The 24,674-nt window shown below is 36.7% G+C and overlaps 1 protein-coding gene and 1 pseudogene across 1 annotated transcript; one reads left to right on the forward strand and one right to left on the reverse strand.

The window, feature by feature from the left end:
- The first annotated feature begins 35 nt into the window (after window positions 1-35).
- On the forward strand, window positions 36-1,702 carry LOC138313567 (uncharacterized). Its single transcript, XM_069253959.1, has 2 exons — window positions 36-673; window positions 970-1,702. Exons 1-2 carry the CDS (start codon window positions 36-38, stop codon window positions 1,700-1,702), a joined length of 1,371 nt encoding a protein of 456 aa, XP_069110060.1.
- A 20,833-nt stretch (window positions 1,703-22,535) lies between these two features.
- Window positions 22,536-24,003, reverse strand: LOC138313568 (uncharacterized; annotated as a pseudogene).
- Between the last annotated feature and the right edge of the window lie 671 nt (window positions 24,004-24,674).

The raw sequence follows: 24,674 nt of genomic DNA on the forward strand, positions 1-24,674 counted from the left end.
AATCGTGGGCTGCTGTTGCTTATGCTTCGCGAGCCATGACGTCAGCCGAGACGCGGTACGCGCAAATTGAAAAGGAAATGTTAGCCATCACCTTTGCATGTGAACGATTTCATCAGTACATCCATGGACAAGATGTCGCTGTGGAAACCGACCACAAGCCACTCATCACGCTCTTCAAAAAACCCTTAAATGACTGTCCTATGAGAATACAGAGACTCATGTTAAGACTACAAAAGTACAGTCTTGATGTGTCGTACACGCCAGGAAAATTCATGTATACGTCGGATGCGTTGTCACGAGCGTATGACACCACTACAATTCCGTCTGACAAAACCGGTGAGGAAGAAATCGAGACCTATGTCGACTTCGTCATGTCAAACGTCCAAGTCTCAGACAGAAAACTGGAGGAAATTCAACTCGAAACTCAAAACGACGAGGAGATGAATGTCTTAGCAGAAACCATCTTAAATGGATTTCCTGACAAAAGATCCGATTGTTCACCGAAAATCTATGATTACTGGAATGTACGTAACGAATTAAGTGTCGTGAATGGAATCATCATGCGAAACAACAAAGTCGTGATTCCGAGGAAACTACGGCATGATATGCTCAAGAAAATCCATGTGGGGCATTTAGGCATCGAGAAATGTCGTAAAAGAGCTCGTCAAGTAATGTATTGGCCCGGAATGAATCAAAGCATCTCAAATGTTGTGTCATCGTGTCAAACGTGCTCGAAATATCGACCGAAACAAGCGGCCGAACCGCTTAAACCACACCCTGTATCTACTTATCCATGGAAAAAATTGGTGCAGATATCTGTTCATACAAGGGAGACAACTACCTTGTTCTGTGTGATTATCATTCAAATTATCCGGAAGTGTGTAGGTTGAAAAGCCTAAGTTCAAATTCTGTGATAAATGCAATGAAATATGTGTTTGCGGGTCAAGGAATTCCAAAAATCATTTTCAGTGACAATGGCCCTCAATTCGCATGTGGTGAATTTGAGAAATTCTCGAAAGAATATGATTTCAGTCACAAAACGTCAAGTCCCAATTTTCCACAATCGAACGGATTAGTGGAAAAATCTGTGAGCATCGTGAAAAATCTCATCAAAAAGTCGAAGGAAGATGGAAGTGATTTCTACCTAGGGTTACTAAGCTATAGGTCAACACCTATTATCAACGGAAAATCTCCCGCCGAGCTTCTATATGGCCGTACGATCCGTTCAAATCTCCCTATCAACGACCAGATGTTGAGAACACCAGTAAAGGTGAATCCTGATGAGTATCTGAAAAACAAAATGCTTGTCAAGGAAAAACAAAAACAATACTATGACAAAACTGTGCGCGAGTTACCTCCCCTACGCCAAGGAGATTCAGTTAGAATCCGTGACGTCAGAGACACTGCCTGGACAACCCCAGCAGTCGTAAAAACTGAGGTTGCTCCAAGATCATACCTCATCAAAACTAAAACTGGTTCCGAACTTCGTCGAAATCGAAAAGACTTGTTAAAATGTGAATCCCCCGTCAATATTAACGAGGAACTTGATCCTGTTGATGATGAACAATTCTACGATTGCGAAGACGAACTGATTCCGCAATCTACTCGGGAAACGTACGTCAACCAGACGAAACCAGTGCCAGTAACCACGAGGTCAGGTCGTGTTGTAACTCCACGCCACAGACTGATTGAGGATATGTGAAAAAACAAATGGTCAATGTTAACTTGAAATATCAACATTTCAAAATGACCCTTAATCTCAAATGACCTTAATTGGTAAACATTTCACTCCTCAATGACTGTATAAAGTGTACATAATGATTATTGACATTTCAGTTTCAAATCAGTCTAGTCAGTTAATAGGTACAAGTTAATTGGTGAATCAAAATATTGACAATTTAAAGACATTTAAAATCATTAAGTTTAATGGACAATGTGATTCATGATTACAATCATACAAAGTAATGAAAGTATTATTTGCAACATGCATAACATCATTTGGGTATTTTAAAATATTAAAATATAATGCTTAATTCAGTATTAATATCATATAATGATTTATCAAGAAAATTAATTCCCTACAGTCTGTAAGTTTAATTTTCTTTTTAAGAAAGGGAAGATGTAATGATAACGTAATATCCGGATGGTTCCGTACCGTACCTGTTTCTAACTATTAGTGTAACCGGATATGTGTATGTAATTGTATGAGCATGCGCAGATAGAATAAACAGAAGAATCAAGCATGGTGGTCTCGTCCTGTTGTAAGAATACGCCCACAGGCCTATATCTGTAAGAAATAACACAAATATTACAAGTTCTTTAATAGTGTATTTACAATAGAGGACAACAACATACCAGAGTTTGAAGCAAGAACCAATATGGAATTCGGTAACCTGGAATTAACAATAGACCAGGTCGAAAAGAAACTCGGATCATTAAATGTCGCTAAATTCCCTGGACCTGACAAGCTTCTTCCTAAGATACTTTATGAGCTACGATCCATAATCAGTGAACCACTGGCAATTATATTTAATAAATCTCTCAGAGAAAGCGTATTACCAAAGGTACGGAAAGAAGCAAACGTAACACCAATCTTCAAAAAAGGAAACAAACAGCAAGTCCAAAATTACAGACCCGTGAGTTTAACCAGTATTGTCTTAAAAACTGTGTTACGACCAAGAATAACAGAAATGAGAAACCAGCAGCTAAATTCAAAACACAATTTAATTAGATATAAAGTATTATACAGAGATGGTTTAGAATATATAAAGTAATTGGTGGTGGTACAAGAGTAATACGATAATCTAAAGTGTTACTTATCTGTATGCGAATGTCCTAATATATAATCCTTGATCATTCCAGGGTCCGAATAAACAATAATCACAAATCCACGAGGAAAATGAATGTCCACAGATGATTTGTAAAGTTCCAGGTAATATGAATAATAATAACAATAAACAATAGCTCTCCAAATCGACTCTAATACGGCGCTGTACAATTCTTGATGTGTCTAATAACAGGTCTCATTACAGTTCTGATTAGCCTTGGACAGCTGGAGTATATATATAGCTAAACCCTAATTCAAAAATATTTTAGAACCTTCTACTTCTAGAAAGTTCTATAACCTAAATTAACGGTATGAACTTTATAGGATGTATTGATAATATAGCTCTAGGAGTTATCTCCCTTATCTAATAACTACATGTATTTAGTGTCATACATAACACACCCCTCCTTAAAGAAAAGAAAGTTTTCTTGAAAAGTAAACTTTCTTGAAATATCAAGTAACGTTTAAATCCTTGATAAAGTATCAGCCAGAATTTTGTCGTTCCCTTTTAAATGATTGATGTCAAGATTGTACTCTTGCAAAGTCAAACTCCACCTGAGAATTCTTTGATCAACGCTAAGCATTCTTTCCCAATGGTGAAATAATTTCTCTGGTGTTTGTCAAACTTTTTCGAGAAATAACAAATTGGATGGTCAATTTGGTTAGAACCTTCTTGCATCAAAACTGCACCAACACCTACATCGCTGGCATCAACAAACAGTTCAAACTGTTTATTAAAATCTGGAGCAGTCAGAACTGGTAAGTTTGATAGTATAGCTTTCAATCTTACATTCGTCTGACCAGACAAATTGGACATTTTTCTTTAACAAAGTAGTAAGTGGAGCTGCTATAACAGAGAAATTTTGACAAAATTATCTGTAGTATCCAGCCATACCAAGAAATCTCATCAGCTCTCTCTTTCTTTCAGGAGTTAGACAATCTATAATTGCTTCTACTTTGGCCTGAACAGGTTTTACCTGCCCCTGTCCTACAACATAGCCTAAAAATTTAAGAGTTGCATGACAAAATTTAGCAAGTTTACAGTCAATTTCATGGTAGTGAGTCTCTCGAAGAATTCACGAATCCCGCGTAGATGGTCTTCCCATGTGTCGTGGTAGTTGATGACCGTCATCAATGTATCCATTGCAGCCTTCAAGGTCTGATATCACACTGTTAAAAAGACGTTGAAATGTTGCCGAGGCATTCTTCATACCAAACGGCATAACTTTGTACTGGTACAAACCTTGTGAGGTTACAAATGCCGACACTTCTTTAGCTCTTTCTGTTAATGGCACCTGCCAATATCCTTTCAGCAGGTCAAACTTGCTTAAGCACTTGGTTTTGCCAACTTTGTCAATACACGCGTCAATCCTTGGAACTGGATAAGAGTCTGTGTTACTGACAGAGTTTACTTTTCTGAAGTCAGTACAGAACCGGTATATTTTGTTTGGCTTCGGCACCAGAACACATGGAGAGCTCCATTCACTTTTGCTTGGTTCAATAATATCATTGCCCAACATTGTATTGAATTTCTTTAAGTGTTCTTCTTTCAGAGGATTGACAAGGTATGGATGTTGCTTGACAGGTGGGGCATCGCCCACATCCACGTCGTGATAGATAGCATTTGTTTTGCCTGGTGTATCCGGAAACAAATGTTTATACTCAAGTATCAGATCGGTCAGTTCATTTCGTTCCTTTTCCGATAGATGACATAGTTTCTTGTCCAAGTTCGCGAGCACATCTGAGTTCCGTAACTTAACACCACAGTCTAAACCTACACCTTGTACACCACCATCAAAGTCTAATTTACAAATATCAGCTGTACTTTAACTTTATGATGGTACAGAGGCCAAAGTAGCAATAGGTTGAGAGGTCTTGCTCTCTTCTCTATCTACATATTTCTTAAGCATATTTACGATGACATAATTGAGTTTTCTTGCGCTTCCCTGGAGTTTGTACAATGTAGTTAACATCATCGACCTTTTTCTCAACAACAAAAGGTCCAAAATATCTAGCTTGCAAAGGCTGGCCTGGTATTGGTAATAGAGCCAAAATTTTGTCATCTGGATCAAAACTTCTTGCACGGGCATCTTTATTATACCATGTTTTCATTTTGGTTTGAGTTACGGCCAAATTTTCTTTTGCCAATTCACATGCCCTTGTCAACCTTTGCTTAAAGTTAGACACATACTCTAAGAGATTCACTTTAGAATCTTCGTCCAAAATTTAGTCTTTCAAAATTTCCAAAGGACCACGTACAGAATGTCCAAACACAAGTTCAAAGGGACTGAAGCCAAAAGATTCTTGTACAGATTCTCTAACGCCAAACACCAACATGTGTAAACCTTCGTCCCAATCTCTTTTTTTCAAAACAATAAGATCTTATCATATTCTTCAATGTCTGTGAAAACGTTCTAAAGCACCCTGAGACTCTGGATGATAAGCACTAGATTTATACTTCTTGATCTGGAGATGGTACATAACTTGTTTGGAAGACCAACCAGTGTAAAGAATTTAACCAAAGCCTTGACTATGTTAGGGGCCTTAATATTTCTGAGTGGAATGGCTTCAGGAAAGCGTGTGGAAGCACACATAATAGTTAAAAGATTCTCATTCACAGACTTAATTTTGGGGCAGAGGACCTACACAGTCTATATTGACTCTACTAAATGGTTCCTCAAATGCTGGAATGGGACGCATATGTGCAACAGGAATTTTCCGATTAGGTTTCCCCTACCACTTGACAAGTATGACAAGACCTACAAAAATCAGCCACATCCCGTTTCAACTTGGGCCAAATGAAGTGATCTAAGATCCTGTTATAAGTATTGGCCACACCTAGATGCCCTGCCATAGGTACATCATGAGACAAACTCAGAATATCTTGCCTATACCTCGGTGGAACAACTATTCCAGTCCTCCTCGGGAGACACATCAGGGGGGGGGGCACCACTTGCGAATCAACACACCTGACCTACAGAAGTAACAAACCGGGACTTTCTCAGCCCCTTCCTCACTCAAAGCTCGATTACACAATAAGGAGATTTCAGGATCTTTTTCCTGTTCTACTATAAGCTCCTCTCTAGACAAAGATGATTTACTCATCATATCAGCCAAAGAAGTACCCTTGCTAGGAACAACTCTATCACTATCAAAGTCTACAGGATTACTCAAAAGATCACACTTGCCCCCGATATCCTCTATATCATGAGCCTAGAAAGTGTCACCTAATCCTCGACTATAATGATCCTTAACTACTGCAACATCAGAAACCATCTTACTCATTGAACGAGTTACAGCACAAGGGAAAATACCAGGAAATTCTTGTTGAATAGTCTCAGCACTGCCTGTTTTATCAGAGATACTGGACAATAAGGGATATACCCTAACTTTCTCTCCAGTCAAGTCATTGCCTAAAATGAGCGACACGCCCTCTATGGGAAGTTCCGGTCTAGCACCAATGGTGACAGGACCAGTTACAAAGTCTGACTTTAAATAAACACAATGGAGAGGCACATTAACACACCCTAACTCTACACCTTGAAGCAAAACACTACTACCACAGGAGGTCTCCTCAGACAAAGGCACTACGCCATCTAATATCAAAGAATGAGAAGCCCCAGTATCTCTCAAAATCTTCACCGGTTTTAAGTTGGTAATATCACTAGTAAGTGAAACAAAACCTTCAGAAATGAAGGGAGGGTACTTCTCCAAGACACTATCAGACTCTGAGCTCTTAATCTCAACAGACACTTTAGAATCTTCCACACTATCACTAAGTTTCTGACTAGGCTTTGACATAGCTAACACAGAAGGAACTGACTGTTTACGCCTTTGCTCCTTACGCTGGAGAGAATAACATTCCGACATAACATGACCTACTTTCTTGCAGTAATTACAAACAGGACCCGAAGGAGACCCCACACCTGCCCTATCATCTGTTTTAGAATCAGACTTTGTCTTATCACCTGATTTAGGTTTGTCGTTAGAAGGGCCACTAAAGGTGGGGTTCCTGGGCTAACCAAATTTACTAGTACTGTGGTACTGTTTTTGTCTTGAGAACTGTTTCTAACAAATGAGCCTTTGTGGGTGAGAGCGTAGTCATCAGCCATTGTAGCTGCTTCACTAAGTGTTTCAACTTTTCTCTCATCTAAGTGAGTTTTGATGTTTAAACTCCTCTATCAACAATAATTGCCTCAGTTGACCGAAATCCTCATCAATTTCTTTAAAATCACACCACCTATTAAACAATTGTTCTTTTTCTCTGGCAAATTCTACATGAGTTTGTTCATCTCTCGTTCTCGAGTTTCGAAAATTCTGGCGGTAAGCCTCAGGAACTAACTCATTAACTTTCAAAATAGCTTTCTTGACTACTTGGTAATTTGAAATGTCATGTACAGAAAAAGAAGAATAAATGTCTCTAGCTTTACCAATCAAGACTCTCTGAAGAAGCATTGTAAGCTTATCTTCAGGCCATTTCATACTGTCAGCTATTTTCTCAAAATGCAGAAAATACCTGTCAACTTCTTTCTCTTGAAAAGGAGGAACTAACCTTATGTTTCTACTAACATCAAAACCTATGTTTCCTTGTAAACCCCTAAAAGTTGGATTACTTGACCTGTCCTGAAAAGCTAGCTCTAATTCTTTAATTTTAAGTTGTTTCAGCTTGAATTTTCTGCTTCTCTAGCTCTAACATCTGATCTCTCTCAATCTTTTTTTCTTTTAAGTCTCTTTCAATTTCTTTTTCCCTTAACTCTATTTCTCTTTTCTCTATTTGTTTCATTTTCATTTTATGTTCAAGTTCCATTTTTCTAATTTGAATTTCTGAGCTGACTGTTTTCTCTATACTATCTAATGCACTAGAGTCAAATTTGGCATTGTCAACAAAATATCTTATAATTACATTCCTAATTTCAGCTTTCCTCAAATTAGTTTTGATAGTAAGGCCTAAATGTTTACCCAATAAGAGTAAATCCTTCTTACTAACTTGCAAAAGAACATCCAGGGATGGCGCTTTAACAAACTGTTCTACCTGCATAGTAGTCATGTTTATCTAACTGTTGGTTTCAAATGTAAACTGAAAGTTTTTACACAAATTTTGAAAATTTCTTAATTAATTTTTTTCAAGTTAGATTTCACAAATTAGATATCGATCTCGGACACGAACCCCCGATTTTTGTTACCACTAAGAATAACAGAAATGGGAAACCAGCAGCTAAATTCAAAACACAATTTAATTATATATACAATATTATACAGAGATGGTTTAGAATATCTTAAGTAATTGGTGGTGGTACAAGAGTAATACGATAATCTAAAGTGTTACTTATCTGTATGCGAATGTCCTAGTATAATCCTTGATCGTTCCAGGTCCCGAATAAACAATAATCACAAATCCGCGAGGAAAATGAATGTCCACAGATAATTTGTAATGTTCCAGGCAATATGAATAAATCCTCACTATGCGTTGTAACAATCCACATATAAAGTCACAATAGCTCTCCCAATCGAACTAATATGGTGCTGTACAATTCTTGATATGTCTAATAACAGGTCTCATTACAGTTCTGATTAGCCTTGGGCAGCTGGAGTATATTGGAGAACCTTCTGTTTCTAGAAATATCTAACTAAAAACGTTAAACAAATAAACACACAGAACTTTCTGGAAATAGATCATTCTAGATCCCTACTTATAATCAACATATTTACAAACATGTATGTTTACACATGATAATATTCTAGAAAGTTCTATAACCTAAAATATTTACAGTTTGCACTGACATGGACTCAATAACCATGCTATCTAGTATTATCATTATCAGTGTATAATGTTAGCACAACACGCGCGGCGATTCTGTTGTTACGTGAATGGTCGATGGCGTAACCCTCATAACCACAACAAAATAAACATCTATTCCTTAATTAACTATATGAACTTTATAGGATGTATTGATAACTATAGCTATAGGAGTTATCTCCCTTAACTAATAACTACATGTATTTAGTGTCATACATAACAACTTTGGAATCAATTTGCCGAAAACATATAATGGACTTTTGAAAAATAATAAACTTCTATGTGAGGAACAGTTTGGTTTTCGATAAAACAAATCTACATCATTGCAACTACTTGAAGTTCTAGATGACATCACAAGGGAATTAGATGAAGGCAACAATGTGGACATAGTATATTTAGACTTTCAAAAAGCATTTGACACCGTTCCACACAAACGTTTGCTGTCAAAAATTAAAGCTCTGGGAATTAATGGTAAAATGGCCGCGTGGATAAAGGCGTTTCTATCAGATAGAAAACAACGGGATGTTTTAAACGGAACAACATCATCCTGGATCCCGTTTATAAGCGGAGTACCCTAAGGTATTGTGCTCGGACCTGTTTTATTTTTTTATATTTATCAATGACCTTCCAAAAACAACATGCTCCATAACGAAACTTTTCGCGGATGACACCAAAGTGTATGGGTCAACCAACAACATCGACGATTCGGAAGAAATACAAAGAGACCTCAATAAATTGGACGACTGGTCACAGAAATGGCAATTAAAGTTTAATGCTGACAAATGCAAAGCTATGCATTTTGGAAATGACAACACAGAAACTGAGTACAGTATGTTGGGGAAAAACGGACTAACTACATTAAGTATTACACGCGAAGAAAAGGATTTAGGTGTGATATTTATTCCAACGCTCAAATTTAGCATAGACGTATCAACTTGTGTCAAGAAAGCAAATCGACTTCTGGGGATGATTAGGAGAACGTTTTGTTCACTCGACAAAGACATGTTTCTGCCATTATATAAATCTCACTCGGCCACAGTTAGAATATGCTACTACAGTCTGGAGTCCACTGCTATTTATATTAATGATATTCAGCAAATAGAAAATGTGCAACGTCAGGCCACCAAACTAGTAAAAGGACTTTCCGACTTGCCCTATTCAAACTGATTACGTCAACTTGGATAACCATCTCTAGAGCACAGACGTAAAAGAGCTGATGTTTTACAAGTATTCAGAATTATTAATGAAATTGGCATAACCAGTGATAGAGGCTGAAGCATGCTGACCAAACAAGACCATTACAGAACAATGGGACATGAGAAAAGATTACTGAAACATCATACGAGACTTAACATTCGGAAACATTCATTTGCAATAAGAGTGATCAACGATTGGAATTCTTAACTTCGGAAATTGTAAATGCCGAGTCGGTGAACAGATTCAAGACCCTCATAAACACGTATTGGAAGAACTGTGACATTAAGTTTTACTCTAGCTGTTATTGAAGACATTACTATAAGCAGGCTAAAGCAATGGACATATAATGTATATATTGTATATAAGGTATAGAACTGGATATGCTCAATATTTCATTAGTTCAAGTTTTTGAGTTTTGCGCAAATATAATTATGATTATTTACAGACTATAGATTTAGGTGGTCAAGAAGCTTTGCTTAAAATAGACCGAAATCTGGTATATAAATTATACATTATTCTGCCAACGGGCAACCCAGTTGTCCTACTCTCATAGTGCTGAGTGCTAAGCAAAAGACCAAATTATCACTTTCATAAACTATGGTGTGTCTCAGCCAGGTGAATCCAGATAGAGCCTCCCTCACAGGGACGAGAGCTTAAAACCTTCAAGCAAGTTCTTGGGATCCGAAAAGTACATGTACCATTATTCAATTTCATCCCAAACTGTAATTATGTAGTATAAAATGCATGGCACCCGCCTCGCATTGTTTGATCTAGACATGCGACCTTTTAGGACAGTCGATACTCAACCTGTGCATATCCATGTCAGATATCAAACAGGCTTACTGGGCTCGTAATTATAATGACAGTTGTGAGTTCCATTGATACATATCCAATTCCTTTGATGTTTGATGACAGAAACGCTGATTATGACCTCCAATATCCAAATAACATCAAAACAAAAACCTATTCGATGCCAAATGTATGCACAGCTTAAGTAAGAAGTAATTGCAATAGTTCTGTAGTTACCAGGATCATCAATAGAACCTTTATATATATATAGTAGTAACATTTGAGGATTTCCAAGAGTGGGGTACCTTACCAGTTAAAACAGTGTTCTGGAAGAGTTATTTTAGAGGTGTTAAAAATTAGTAGAGAAGGTGCAAGTTTTTTTTTTATTATTGTTGGAGAAATATTATAAGGTGCAGTAGGCTTGTTAGATTTAAATAGGTTAATTTGATCTGAGACATCTTGATCAGTAATTATTGGAAGCCAAAGTGACTAAGGGGAGGCAAGTCAAGTTCAAAATTCTCAATCTCAGCTGGGGTGTTCAAAATAGAACAGAAGACGTTATTTAATGCCTCAGCCTTATCCATAGGATGAATAATTATATAACCATCAATTTTAAAAATTTGAAGAAGACTTGTTAGAGAAGTTATTAATAGACTTGGCAATAGTACTCTACCATTTACCAGGAGGAATGGTTTTGTCAGATTTGAGTTTGATTAGTTTATTGTCCTATTAACAGCCAGGGTCATTTAAGAACGTGCCAGGTTTGTTGATGGAGGAAAGCCAGAGTACCCGGAGAAAAACCACCGACCAGCGGTCAGCACCTGGCAACTGCCCCACATAGGATTCGAACTCGCGACCCAGAGGTGGAGGGCATGTGGTAATATGTCGGTACATCTTAACCACTCGGCCACCGTGGCCCCTCAGATTTGACTCTTTTTTTCCAGATTTGAGTAAAATAACCCTTAATCTTCAACAGTTCAGAAATTTTGACCAGGACTATCAAATGTTCTTGTGTAATCTTTAACATTGAGTTCGAGGTCATGGTGACCTTAAAGTAGATCATTGCGCATTAGCTTTGGGCCATTCAAGGAACCTTCCTAGTATTATCACCCAAAAAACAAACAGTAGATCTAGCACTTATGTTACCTCTGACCTTGACTTCAAGGTCACAGATGACTTTGCATGAATTGCACGTTAACTTCGGATCATACAGGTACAGATATAAGGGTGTCACCGGTACAAGTATTATCTGATTTCCACCACACCTTCAATGGTTTGGACAAGAAATTGCTATAGAGGCAGTTAAGAAACTCATAATTTGAAGGGCAACACAATCTAAGACATTCTTTTAAATTTTGTATGTTGATAAATTTTCATAAAGTAATGAAAATGTTCTTGAAAAAGAATATATGTAAAGGTTAATCTTCATACAAGTGACAACTAATCTAGGAAGCCAACTTATTTATGTCAGGTGTAGTTGGTCTATCGTTTGTATCTGCAGACAGACCATCCTCGATACTGCAGAGGTTACTATCACTGAGGTTATACCCACCCCTGAATTATCTCATAGCAATACTGAAGGCAGCTCAGGAGAAAAATCTCAACCAATCACAGGCCTGCAAAGATTTCCTTTAAAGACTGCAAGACAGAGCAACGCCCAACTTGAAAGCCACACAGTCAACCACAATGTACCGTTAAACGATTATTTTTATTTATATCAAAAGGACTACATTACCTGTTCTGTTCTGTCACCTACAGTTTTACTAGTCCAGGGGTGGATATATAATGACAGTGATAGTAACCCCTGGAGTATTGAGGAATGCAAGCAGACAGATTGACAACCTGAATCCAGTATACACTGAATTGCCTTGTTATAGCTATTATGCATTACAAGTAACACTCTGTACGTGATATCATTCCACATCCACAAACATACAAACATCTATTATAGAAAAATGCATTCAATAGATTTGGAAGTAGGCTTTTTATTTTCTTCACCATTGTCCTTTCACAGTTGGGACGGTCAGCTTGAAAAGAGGCTTGTCTCGGTAACAATGTGCCTAAGTGTATATAATGTGGGTTAATAGTACGAGCCTTGGGAAGGGCTTTATACATTTCATTCATATTTTCATATAGGTACTTGTGTATGTGGTAACTCGACCAATCTGTACCTACATTTTACACACGACCAAATTTTACACAGTGAAACTGACAAGCCCTTATTACAGAAATTTTGCACATATTTTACACAAAGCTTTTTCACAAATGCTTAAAATTTGCAGTTTTTTTATTTTTTCACATATTTTACGCATTTCTAGAACTTTGGTGAAAATAAAGGGATGGGATAACATTTTGATCAAAATGTTTTTCGTGTTTTCATTGAGAAAGGCATAAATTAGAGAATGAAATGTTCCAAAATCATGAGGATAGCTTTGTCTTCTTTGGTGATATGAAATGAAGCACATCTCTTGAACAAGACAGAAAGAGCTTGCTTTTTAGAGTATTATTTTCATGGGATGGGTTTCAAACCAGGATTCTGTGGTTTGTACAGAAGCTAATATACTACAAAATATTCAAACAAGTGTGTACAGCAGAATTGCATGGATAAATCATAAAGCTTTCAAGTTTTAGATTATTTTATGTATTCAGACTCCATTGACCCAATACTGATCCAGTATTGTATACCTATGGTGTCTACATGTGTATTAAATAATCAAAAACTTTTGGAAATAGCTCAACTGGAATGGATACTGTCTAGAGTTTAGAGGCTGTTGGGTTCAAGCACTTCTGTCTGCTACGTTTTCTCTTCTCCTATTACATTTTGTTAGTTTCATTGTCTGTACTTTAAGGTCACAAAGGTCAAAAGGTCAAAGGTTATTGTAATATTTAACAATAATCATGAGAAATGAGAAATTGTAAATATAGAAATCTTGAAGTTTTTTGGTCTGAAACGTACTGGGCCAGGTGTTCTCTGGACGCCGAGAAACAGGCTTGTCAGTACTGTTGTGAATGTGTCCTTTGGTTCCGTCGTAATTACTCTGGATTGCATATGATGGTGATGGGTTTTCCTGCAATGCTGTGCAGTGGGATAGCCATCAGCTACTACAAGCTTAAAAATACTTTGTAAGGGTCAATGCAGCTAGAGATTTTGTAGTAAGTAGACAGATGTTCAATTAATACATGTACGATAATTCAGAAGTATACTTTTACTTTTATAAAACTGACAGGCCTAAATACTGACTACAGCCTCATGACTTAAGTAGTATAAGCATTACGCTAATAGCCATTTGATCGTGCTTGCTTGCATTTATGGAAAACATGAGAGGTAACAAGAGGCCCAGAGGGCCTGTATCGCTCACCTGGTTTGTAATGCCAAGTAATGTTCTGAATACAGGTTCATTGTTTCTTTTCTGAAGGAATTATAATATTATCCTCTAAATCCCCTATTGGGCCCCACCCCTCCTGCCCCCAGGGGGTCAGAGCCAAAATTTATACAAGTTCTGTTCCCCTTCCCCCAAGGATGTTTATGGCCAAGTTTGGTCACAAACCAAGCAAAACTCTAGGACAAGTAGCGATTTATAGGATTTACCTCTATTTCCCCTATTGGACCCCACCTGTTCTGCCCCCGTGGGCCAGAGCCAAAATTTATACAAGTTCTGTTCCCTTCCAAAAAGGATGTTTGTGGCCAAATTTGGTTACATTCCATGCAGAACTCTATGACTAGTAGCGATTTAAAGGATTTACCTCTATTTCCCCTATTGGGCCCGCCCCTCCTGCCCCCGGGGGACCAGAGCCAAAATTTATACAATTTCTGTTCCCCATCCCCCAAGGATGTTTGTGGCCAAATTTGGTTACATTCCATTCAGAACTCTATGACTAGTAGCGATTTAAAGGATTTATCTCTATTTCCCCTATTGGGCCCCGCCCCTCCTGCCCCCGGGGGACCAGAGCCAAAATTTATACAATTTCTGTTCCCCTTCCCCAAAGGATGTTTGTGGCCAAATTTGGTTACATTCCATTCAGAACTCTATGACTAGTAGCGATTTAAAGGATTTATCTCTATTTCCCCTATTGGGCCCCGCCCCTCTTGCCCCTGGGGGGTCAGAGCCAAAATTTATACAAGTTCTGTTCCCCTTCCCCCAAGGATGTTTGTGGCCAAATTTGGTTACATTCCATTCAGAACACTATGACTAGTAGCGATTTAAAGGATTTACCTCTATTTCCCCTATTGGGCCCCGCCCCTCCTGCCCCCGGGGGACCAGAGCCAAAATCTATACAATTTCTGTTCCCCTTCCCCAAAGGATGTTTGTGGCCAAATTTGGTTACATTCCATTCAGAACTCTATGACTAGTAGCGATTTAAAGGATTTATCTCTATTTCCCCTATTGGGCCCCGCCCCTCCTGCCCCCGGGGGGTCAGAGCCAAAATTCATACAAGTTCTGTTCCCCTTCCCCCAAGGATGTTTGTGGCCAAATTTGGTTACATTGCATTCAGAACTCTATGACTAGTAGCGATTTAAAGGATTTACCTCTATTTCCCCTATTGGGCCCGCCCCTCCTGCCCCCGGGGGCCAGAGCCAAAATTTATACAATTTCTGTTCCCCTTCCCCCAAGGATGTTTGTGGCCAAATTTTGTTACATTCCATTCAGAACTCTATGACTAGTAGCGATTTAAAGGATTTATCTCTATTTCCCCTATTGGGCCCCGCCCCTCTTGCCCCTGGGGGATCAGAGCCAAAATTTATACAAGTTCTGTTCCCCTTCCCCCAAGGATGTTTGTGGCTAATTTTGGTTACAATCCATGCAGAACTCTAGGACAAGTAGCGTTTTAAAGGATTTACCTCTATTTCCCCTATTGGGGCCCGCCCCTCCTGCCCCCGGGGGGTCAGAGCCAAAATTTATACAAGTTCTGTTCCCCCTCCCCCAAGGATGTTTGTGGCCAAATTTGGTTACAATCCATGCAGAACTCTAGGACAAGTAGCGATTTAAAGGATTTACCTCTATTTCCCCTATTGGGCCCCGCCCCTCCTGCCCCCGGGGGGTCAGAGCCAAAATTTATACAAGTTCTGTTCCCCCTCCCCCAAGGATGCTTGTGGCCAAATTTGGTTACAATCCATGCAGAACTCTATGACTAGTAGCGATTTAAAGGAAATGTTGACGGACAGACGGACGACGGACGACGGACGGACGACGGACGACGGACGGACGCCGCGCCATGACATAAGCTCACCGGCCCTTCAGGCCAGGTGAGCTAAAAATGATACAGTTGTGGTAGTTTCTGGTCTAATTGTCGAAAATCAAATTTCTGGTTAAAATTTCATACAGCTGGTAATTAGAGCGTAACCAGAATGTGATATTGTGAAATGTCTAACATTTTTTCAGCTATAATTACTGTAGGTATATCAGTGTATACTTTTTGGCACAGTGACAAATGTTGTGAAAGGATGAACACCGATGTACCAACCTATTATACACCAGGTACGGGGCCATCTCTTTAACAAGTAAATTGTGTGGCAAAACTAATACTTACTTGTCAGTATAACTAGCTACTCAACAGTGGTATTAATAACTATTATACAGCTCTGTTATGATTTTAGTCGTATTGGTCCTGTATAAGTAAGATATAGATTTAGCCTTCTGCTAGCTAGGATGTTTACCTTTTAATGACAAGTAGTAGTTGCTAATCAGTGTGGGCACACCCATATTTTCACGCTTTTTAAAATACAAAATTGATTTGCTGTATACCCTAATGGTAAACAGTATTAAAGATTGATAGTTCTTTCAATATATTTTAAGGAGCATATCTTGGTGACACTTCATATTCATTGCAGTTGTTACTTGTCACCTTGACATTTCCAAAAAACACCTTCACAACGCAGTTTCACTTCCCCTGGGACCTTGACCAGCTAGTACACTGTACAATTCATACTGGCTTACACCAATACAGCTATCCTTTGAGCTCAGAAGTTTTGACCAGGTCTGCCAAATTTGCACTTACCGGTATTTAACCTTTAACCTTGAGTTTGAGGTCACGGTAACATTACAGTAGAGCATTGCACATTAGCTTTAGGCTATTGAAGGAACCTTAAAGTTCTATCACCACATGGCCAAAGCAAATTACACTCATCTGACCTCTGACCTTGATTCATCTTGCACGCATCTGACCTCTGACCTTGAAGTCAAAGTCACAGATGATTTTAACATGAGTGTACGGCACATTGAGTTTAGATCATACAAGAATTCTCCGAGTTCCACCACACCTTCAATGGTTTGGACAAGAAATTGCTTGGAGTAGGTAAAGAAACTTTTTCAAGGGCAATATAATCTTACATGTCTTTAAATTTTGCATGTTGATATTTCATTTAAGCAGTGATTGTCTTTCAGTTGGCATTCACAGCCAATATAAATGCCAACTGGACATCGGCAAAGTCCATGAAGCGCGCCATGTTGGATTTGCCTTTGTCCAATAGGCATTCATTTTGGCTATGAAGGCCAACTGAAAGGCTTTCAATTCTTATATTTACATTTGATTACAATTTCGTGTTGACATACCAGGGGATTTTGCACCTATAATGAATTAATCCTTCGTTATCGTTAAGAATGGTGCAGCCATTTGAACAACCTTTTTCCTTGATCGCTGGCACGACAATTGTGACGTCACAATGATAATGATGTCATAATAAGCACTTGAAGTTCAGTCTATATGATTGCCAACTGCGCGTGGTAAGTTTATATAGTGGGACTGCAGTGAAATGTAAATATATATACAATAATTAAAACATTCTTGAAAAAGATATCTATAATGGTACTTTCATACAAGTGATAATTAGAACTGTTACCAAGGTGACCAACTTATTTAGGAGGAGTATTTAGTTTATTGTTGTGCCAGCAGACAGACAAGACAGACAAGACAGACAGACGGGCAGACAGACAGACAACCTGATCCAGTATATGCTGAATTTTCCTTCATTGACATATAGTACCACTATAGAGAGCACACAAACAAGAACTGAAGTGTTTTACCAAGTTTAATTTATATGAAAATAATAATATTTACTTTATACTTACAGTTTACATTTAAAACTATTATCATTAGGGTCAAATCATAAAACCCACATTAATACAGTAATAATTAACACAATCCCGATACGGGCCAGTCAATACAGTATAGGTCCATTTCTTGGTATGTAACTCACACTGTCAATAATTATATTATAGCTATTATGCGTTACAAGTAACACTCTGGAACATACAGTACCGTATTCAACCCAATAAGTGCCTAGGGCGTTTAAAAAATGAAAAAAAAAATATAAAAAGGTGCTTTGCCTTAAGTAAGACCAAATTATTGCAAAGCAAAGTGCAAACCTATAACATTTTGATAGTTTTGGTCTTTATTTATGCCCCGGCAACTAAAATTGAGGCCTTAAAAGGGGGAGGGGCACAAATAGGGTCATGGACACTTTTTGGGTCAAATACCGTATTTGAATATGTCCTTGATTAAATTATAATATAAAAATCAATCAACAATCTGCCGTATGTAAACATTTAGTGATAATTAGTTTATCACCTACATGACTCCACCTATTACTGCCAGAGGCAGGCTAATGTAAACATTAACAGAGAGATTAGATTTAGGTAACAAAATTGATAGCCTTCATAAAATCAATAATTTATATGGGAATTAATTTGATAATAAAATAAACAGCTAATCTGAGCTGTTCTAAGTCCATATAAGTTAATATCAGGTTGGGTGTGACACATCACAGGCACTTGACAACAATTTTCAACCAACGGTCTAAATATAACAGTATTAATTGTTGGCTGAAAATGTGTGCCAAGTCCCTGTGTGAAACATCAGCCTGAGAGTAGCTCATTTTACTCATCATGACAAAGGTAATTGTACTTAAATGAAATTTAAACTTTCTCTAACTCTGTCAACAAAATATATCATATTATGTGTATTTTTTTTCTTTTGTGCTAAAATAGCCTAATCCAGTCATGACCAGCTAGCTACCACCCACTCAAAAGATACATCTGTGACAGTCTACCGGGCTCCATTGTGCACTAAATTATTCCTTAAAAATGCCAACACCATCAACATGATAGATAGTACTAAAGTTTATAAAGAAATGAAATGTAAAGTTCACATACTAGATTTTTGAAAGATTTTAAACATGTTGCTTGACTCACCCCTGAAATTGTGTAATGAACTGGTCTAGCTTTTGATTTAGAAGAGTCTAAATGTGTCGTCAGGGGTCAACAAGTTACCTAATTTTTGTCTAATGACAATTAAAATATCAGATCAGACCAAGCAAATTATCACAGACAAATTATTAAAGATGCTCCACCGCTGACAAATGGTATTTTTTCACTATAAAAAACAGGAGCAGACGATTTAGTATTTTTCTTCTGTTACAGAAGTTACTTACTTTACACCATTACCACCATTGAAAAGTTTGAGCTTCTAATTTTACTTCAAGTTAAAAATATGAAAAAATAATTTATTGCATCCCGAAAAAATTCCTTGACACTATATCCTATATGGAATGAAGTACTGATTGTGCATGCACTAAAGGTGAAATAAATTATTTTATATTTTATTTGTGTTAATTAGACATATATGTACACGATTGAACACCAATTATCGTTCAAATGATTAATATCATTTATGCTCTGTCAGCGGGTGGAGCATCTTTAAGTATAAAGCTAGAAAATAAAACCAAATGTTTTAGATTTTACCCCCATAGATTTTTTTTTTAAAGAAAAAGTTTCTGTAAACATGGATATTTTCACCAAGTAAAACATTCAAATTGTTGACAGTGTGGTATGATTTTTGCACAGTTCATCTCGAGACAAAATTATTCATATGTCAAAATAAAGCCTTTTAACACTGATTGATATGTTCTGGTAAGCACATATTTTTGTGAAGATAAATTTAAAAGTGAAAATTTCCATACCATGAAAAATTCCACTATTAAAATTCAATCCAATTTCCAAAGATGTTTACAGCAATCAAACATTCTACCCCTATTTGATTTCTAATTATGAACCATTAAACGAGTCTCTTTGATTGAACTTAACTATATTTTTGATAATTTTTAACAGAATAAATATGGAACATTACTTAAATTGTCTCTCCTAGTCCAGCATCACAATTAGACAAACAGATATAAAAGATATCTACAAATATTTGTATTTACATATTCTTCAATTCTGTACACATGGTATATTGCACATAAATAATAGTTCCACATGAACATAAGCAATTGAAAAAAACACATTTTTATGTTATATTACACAGGTGGTAAGGAATTTTAATATATAAAATTCAGAATGTACTTAGAAAAAGTTTGTTATGCTATAAAACAAACTTATAAAAGTAGAAAACGGCAATCATATTTGATTTTATAATGCATGCATACAGATGTCTGGGTTAGCTATTTAGCATCTGTTTTTTAGGAGATTCTTTTCTTTACAGTATGATTTAAAAAAAAAAAATTATAAACTGGTTCCCGCCTCAGTTATGCGTATCACAATATATGTCGTCATGGAGACAGTATACTTCCATTGAAGACATCAACAACATTAATATAAAAATTGACCACTTTTAGCATAAGATAATTTCAAAACCAGAAATCAATTCCTTCAAGTCTTGTATCATTCATATTATATATTGATATTTGCCACTTTGTAATGCGAAATAGCATAAGATAATTTCAAAACCAAAAATTTATTTTCTTCAAGTCTTGTTTCATCCAAATGATATATTAATATTTGCCACTTTGTAATGCGGAGCACTGAGTATAGAAAAGTAGCAGAGTGCATCCTGACAAAGGGTAGAGAACTATAGCAGGGAGTCAGTCTATTTGATTTGTAAACAATTAAGCATTGAAGTCAATATTTTTTTTACTTTCATCTGGTTATGAAAGAAATTTTGTTTGCAAACTATGTGTAAATCCGTGTATCAGATTCTCACAAAAGTTTGCAAACAAAATTTATTTCATAATCCGATGAAAGTAAAAAAATAGTGACTTTAATGCTTATAATTAATTTTTCAGGCTACCTACTTAATAAAATGAAATACGTTAAACACATATGATTCGATTGATTTTTCCAAGGGGATTATTTTTTGTCAAAGCAATATGCAACGTCAATGTTTCTATTGTGACGTCACAATAATGTCGGATTTCTGCGCCAATTCCCGGATTCTTTTTTCATCGTGGAATGCAAAAAATGAATAGGCCAATCAGAAAGCCAGAAACAAAGAAAAATTAATGATATAAACATGACATATAAAAAGGCTGTACTGAAATATTACTTTATTCCTGACAGTATTGGTCAGAGCCTCCTGTTTGTAGTGAAGATGTAGCCACAGCTTCTACAAATTAAGGAGATTCTTACTCAAAAATGACCATCAAGCTACCTTCAGGGTGAAAATCCCTGCACAATCTTTATTGATAATTGGAGTAAGTTAAAATGAATGTTGGTAAACCTTGCTATTGAACATCGAAAATATTACAAAACTGAACAATGGCAGGACTTTCACCTATATCATGCACTTATCTACTTCGAATTAATGTAGACTGAAAATTATGAAAAACTGTGTTGGTTTTCTGGATGAATATCTTTTTGCAAATTGATTATGGGTTACTTTTAGAATAATTCTTATGATAAGGCTAGTCCAAAAATTTGTTTCTATTAAGTGCCCCCTTATTTGCTTCAATTTTTTCAAGAACAATGGGTGCTTTTTGCGTTGAATTCCGTATGCACTATTTAAATGTTATCTCCACCTGAATATATTTCAACATGAGCAACCTTATATAAAATGTATGCAGTTAACATATTCAGTGTTAATTTGTTTGGACAGTCCAATAGGATAAAAACATATGCTCGTATATACCATTTCACTAGGGGAAACAAACTTCACTAATTAAGCAATTAATATGAAAGATGTTGGATTTCAAGAAAATAACAAATTAAAAAATAATCTTTTTAACAAAAAAATAAGGTATATATCTATATAACGAAAAAAAGTTTGGCATTTGTTTTTGACAAAGAACTTTGACATTACTCAGTGCATGTAATCTGTTCAAAAGAATTACTGTGTGCATGTCAAAGAAACAGTTTATCTTGTCACGCATTATAAATAAAATTCTCAAATACAGTTGCAAATCATCGCCATATCATCAATATGGATTTTACCCAAAAAATACATATTTCATATGGATTTCTCTGAACTTATTTACAGTGCAATATATATTAACTAGTTTTTAAAGATATAGGAGAACATGTTTTCTTTACAATGTTCACGGTTCTGTACTCGGGGGCCAGTCAAGTTTCACTGTAGTTTTAATATATAACATAAAATTATGGGTTATTATGCTACTGTACGTTGGTTTCATGATGATAGCTATATATTTGTGTACTATTACTATAGCATCATCACATTGCGGGAAACCCCTACAAGTCAAATGCTATGTAACCGAACGATGCAGCAAAAATTATCAAAATAACATTAATTTTTGTTACATCCCAAACCAAAGAAGATTAACGATGGTTAAAACAATGTTATCATTATAATTAAAATTTCATGATAGAAAACTTAACAAAATTGATTTGTAGTATCAAGTTTATGCTCATGTTTATATTCGGAAACACTTTCAACCTTATAATAGCTATCATAATTTTTTTATGATCACAATATCCCTGGGATAGACGAGTTTTCAATTTGCGAATATTAGATCAGTAAATATATCAACACATAGTCATTAAGCTCCATTGGAAAGGAAAATTTCTTTGAGAGAAAAAATGAAGTTCCATCATGATATCACAATGATATTCTCCCCAGAAAGCACTTGCCTCTCGTTAAAGTTGGCAGCCATCATCAACACTGTCACAATTATCACAATTTTTTTATCCCAATACATATTGAACACACTGTTTGCTGGTCAACACTAAAACATTTACATGATCCCTGGAAAACTTCTTTGATCAGGACATTTGATAGCCGGTGTTTCTCCTGAACCTCCACGTGAGTTTCTTCCATAAAGAAGATTTTCCGTCTTTAAGATTCGGCTGACTGTGCATAAACACACGATTTTGATACCGGAATGTCATCCTCGGGAATAATCCCACTATCATTACTGCTATTACTTCCGTTTTCATTGTGAACGATTACGTAAGAAATCTTCATATGTTGATTCTTCATTTTCCACAATTCTTCCACGTTCTTTATTTCGCTTCATGTAACGTCCTTTAGCAGACGTTACTAGCTGTACTTCGAACGGTCCCGTTACCAATTTTAGAATCAGCAAATGTGAAGTCTCTAATTGTGTTCCTTTTCATTTTTTCATTCATATTATCGAATTTGTTTACGCGACTTTGTGCCGATAGGTCGGATTTCCTGGGGAGGTTTTGGACCGTTTGGTGATTTCCTCATAGTTCCTGATGGGCCGCCTTTTGAACGCTGAGCCGTACCATTCACATTATTTTTGGCTTTATAACGTTTATGTTTCATTTCCTTACGCCAAGTGAGTGATGTGTCAAAATTCATAGTCCTCCTCATCACTCAGATATTTGGAATAATCCTCTCCTCCAAATTCCTCAAATATTGGTTCGTGTCTCGGTGCGTCAGTTGGCCCACCGTTATATTTCCTTGTTGATCCTTCATCATAATCAGGCAGAGGTATGTACGGTTCTTCTTTGTCAGTCTTTTGACCTTTCTTTTTTCTAGGTGGTGGTTTGGGTCGATCTTCCTCCTCTTCTAAAGGATAATCTGCCGGTGGAAGGTCTTCAAAATCGTTGACACCATTAAAGTTTTGTGTATCACACATGGGGCAGTATCTATAAAACCCGGATTATCTAGTTGCTGGTAGATACCACTTTCATCATCTCTATGTTTTTCTATATAACGGTGATTCTGGGGAGTCTTGTTCCTGAAGAAACAGCGGGTTTTCTGTAACAGCTGATTTGTCTGGTGAATGCATCCCAGAATCCTCCTCGTTTTGACCTTCACTCTCACCATTATGTATTGTCATTAACTGTTGATTGTCTCCCATAAGAATAAAGTTTTTCGGTGGGGGTGGTGGGTCATCTTTTTCGCGTATAACAAAATAATCGGATCACAATGAGAAGTCATCTGAAAGTCTTGAGTTTGTCTTATTTGTGTTGGTGAGACTGCCTCAGATATGTTAATATACGATTTGGGTTTGTCGTTTCCAATTTTGGGGAGAGGTAAATCCCCCCTGAGGAAGAGGTGCTGGACCCTTTCCTCCTTTTTTCTCGAAAATGAGCTATTTGTTTTCGTACAGGTGATAAAAGGTGCGTCGCCATCTTTTTCGCCATTCATTTCAGGAAAACACTCATTCCAAACGAGGCCTGCTTTTTGGTTCCATTTCAATTTAATTCCTGAAAAGGTTAAAAATAAGAAAAATTTGACATTTGATATACAAAATAAAATTCAAAATCAACATCAATGTTATATGTGTATCTCACAAAATTGATGTACATCACAATTTAATATACCTGAGGTACCTACCCACAAGGGCAGATAACACTGTAATATGAAAATACTGAATACGTATACTGTAGTATCTAGAGTCACAGAAATTTTGAATAAAATCTGAATTTACCATTTGAAGTGAGCAAAGTAAATAATTCTACAGATCTTATCATTAACCTCAATAATCTTCCCCTAAGAATTCAATCCCTTTTGTAAAATTTAAAATCGATAATTTTGAAGACTATCTGTGTTTATATATAAGGGTCAGATTATGGCAGACAAAATTTGCATTATGATGTAAGAGGCATGTACATGGCTTTTAATATGCAATATTCTGTGCTGTGACTTAATAGATCCTGTAAAATCAATACAAAATCTTAATAAGCACATCTTAAAGTTCCATTTCTCAGCCTGGCCCATCCAGGCACTAATATTGAGGTTGGCTGAACAGTTTAAAAGCTATCATTCTTGTACAGAAAACACATTAATTTTGTTTCAGGTTGACTTGGCAATATTCCGTTCCTTCCACTCCAGTGAATTCTTGGCTAAACAGCCAGTAAATGG

This window comes from Argopecten irradians, unplaced genomic scaffold (genome assembly GCF_041381155.1).
Source record: "Argopecten irradians isolate NY unplaced genomic scaffold, Ai_NY scaffold_0749, whole genome shotgun sequence".
NCBI classification, from domain to species: Eukaryota; Metazoa; Mollusca; class Bivalvia; order Pectinida; family Pectinidae; genus Argopecten; species Argopecten irradians.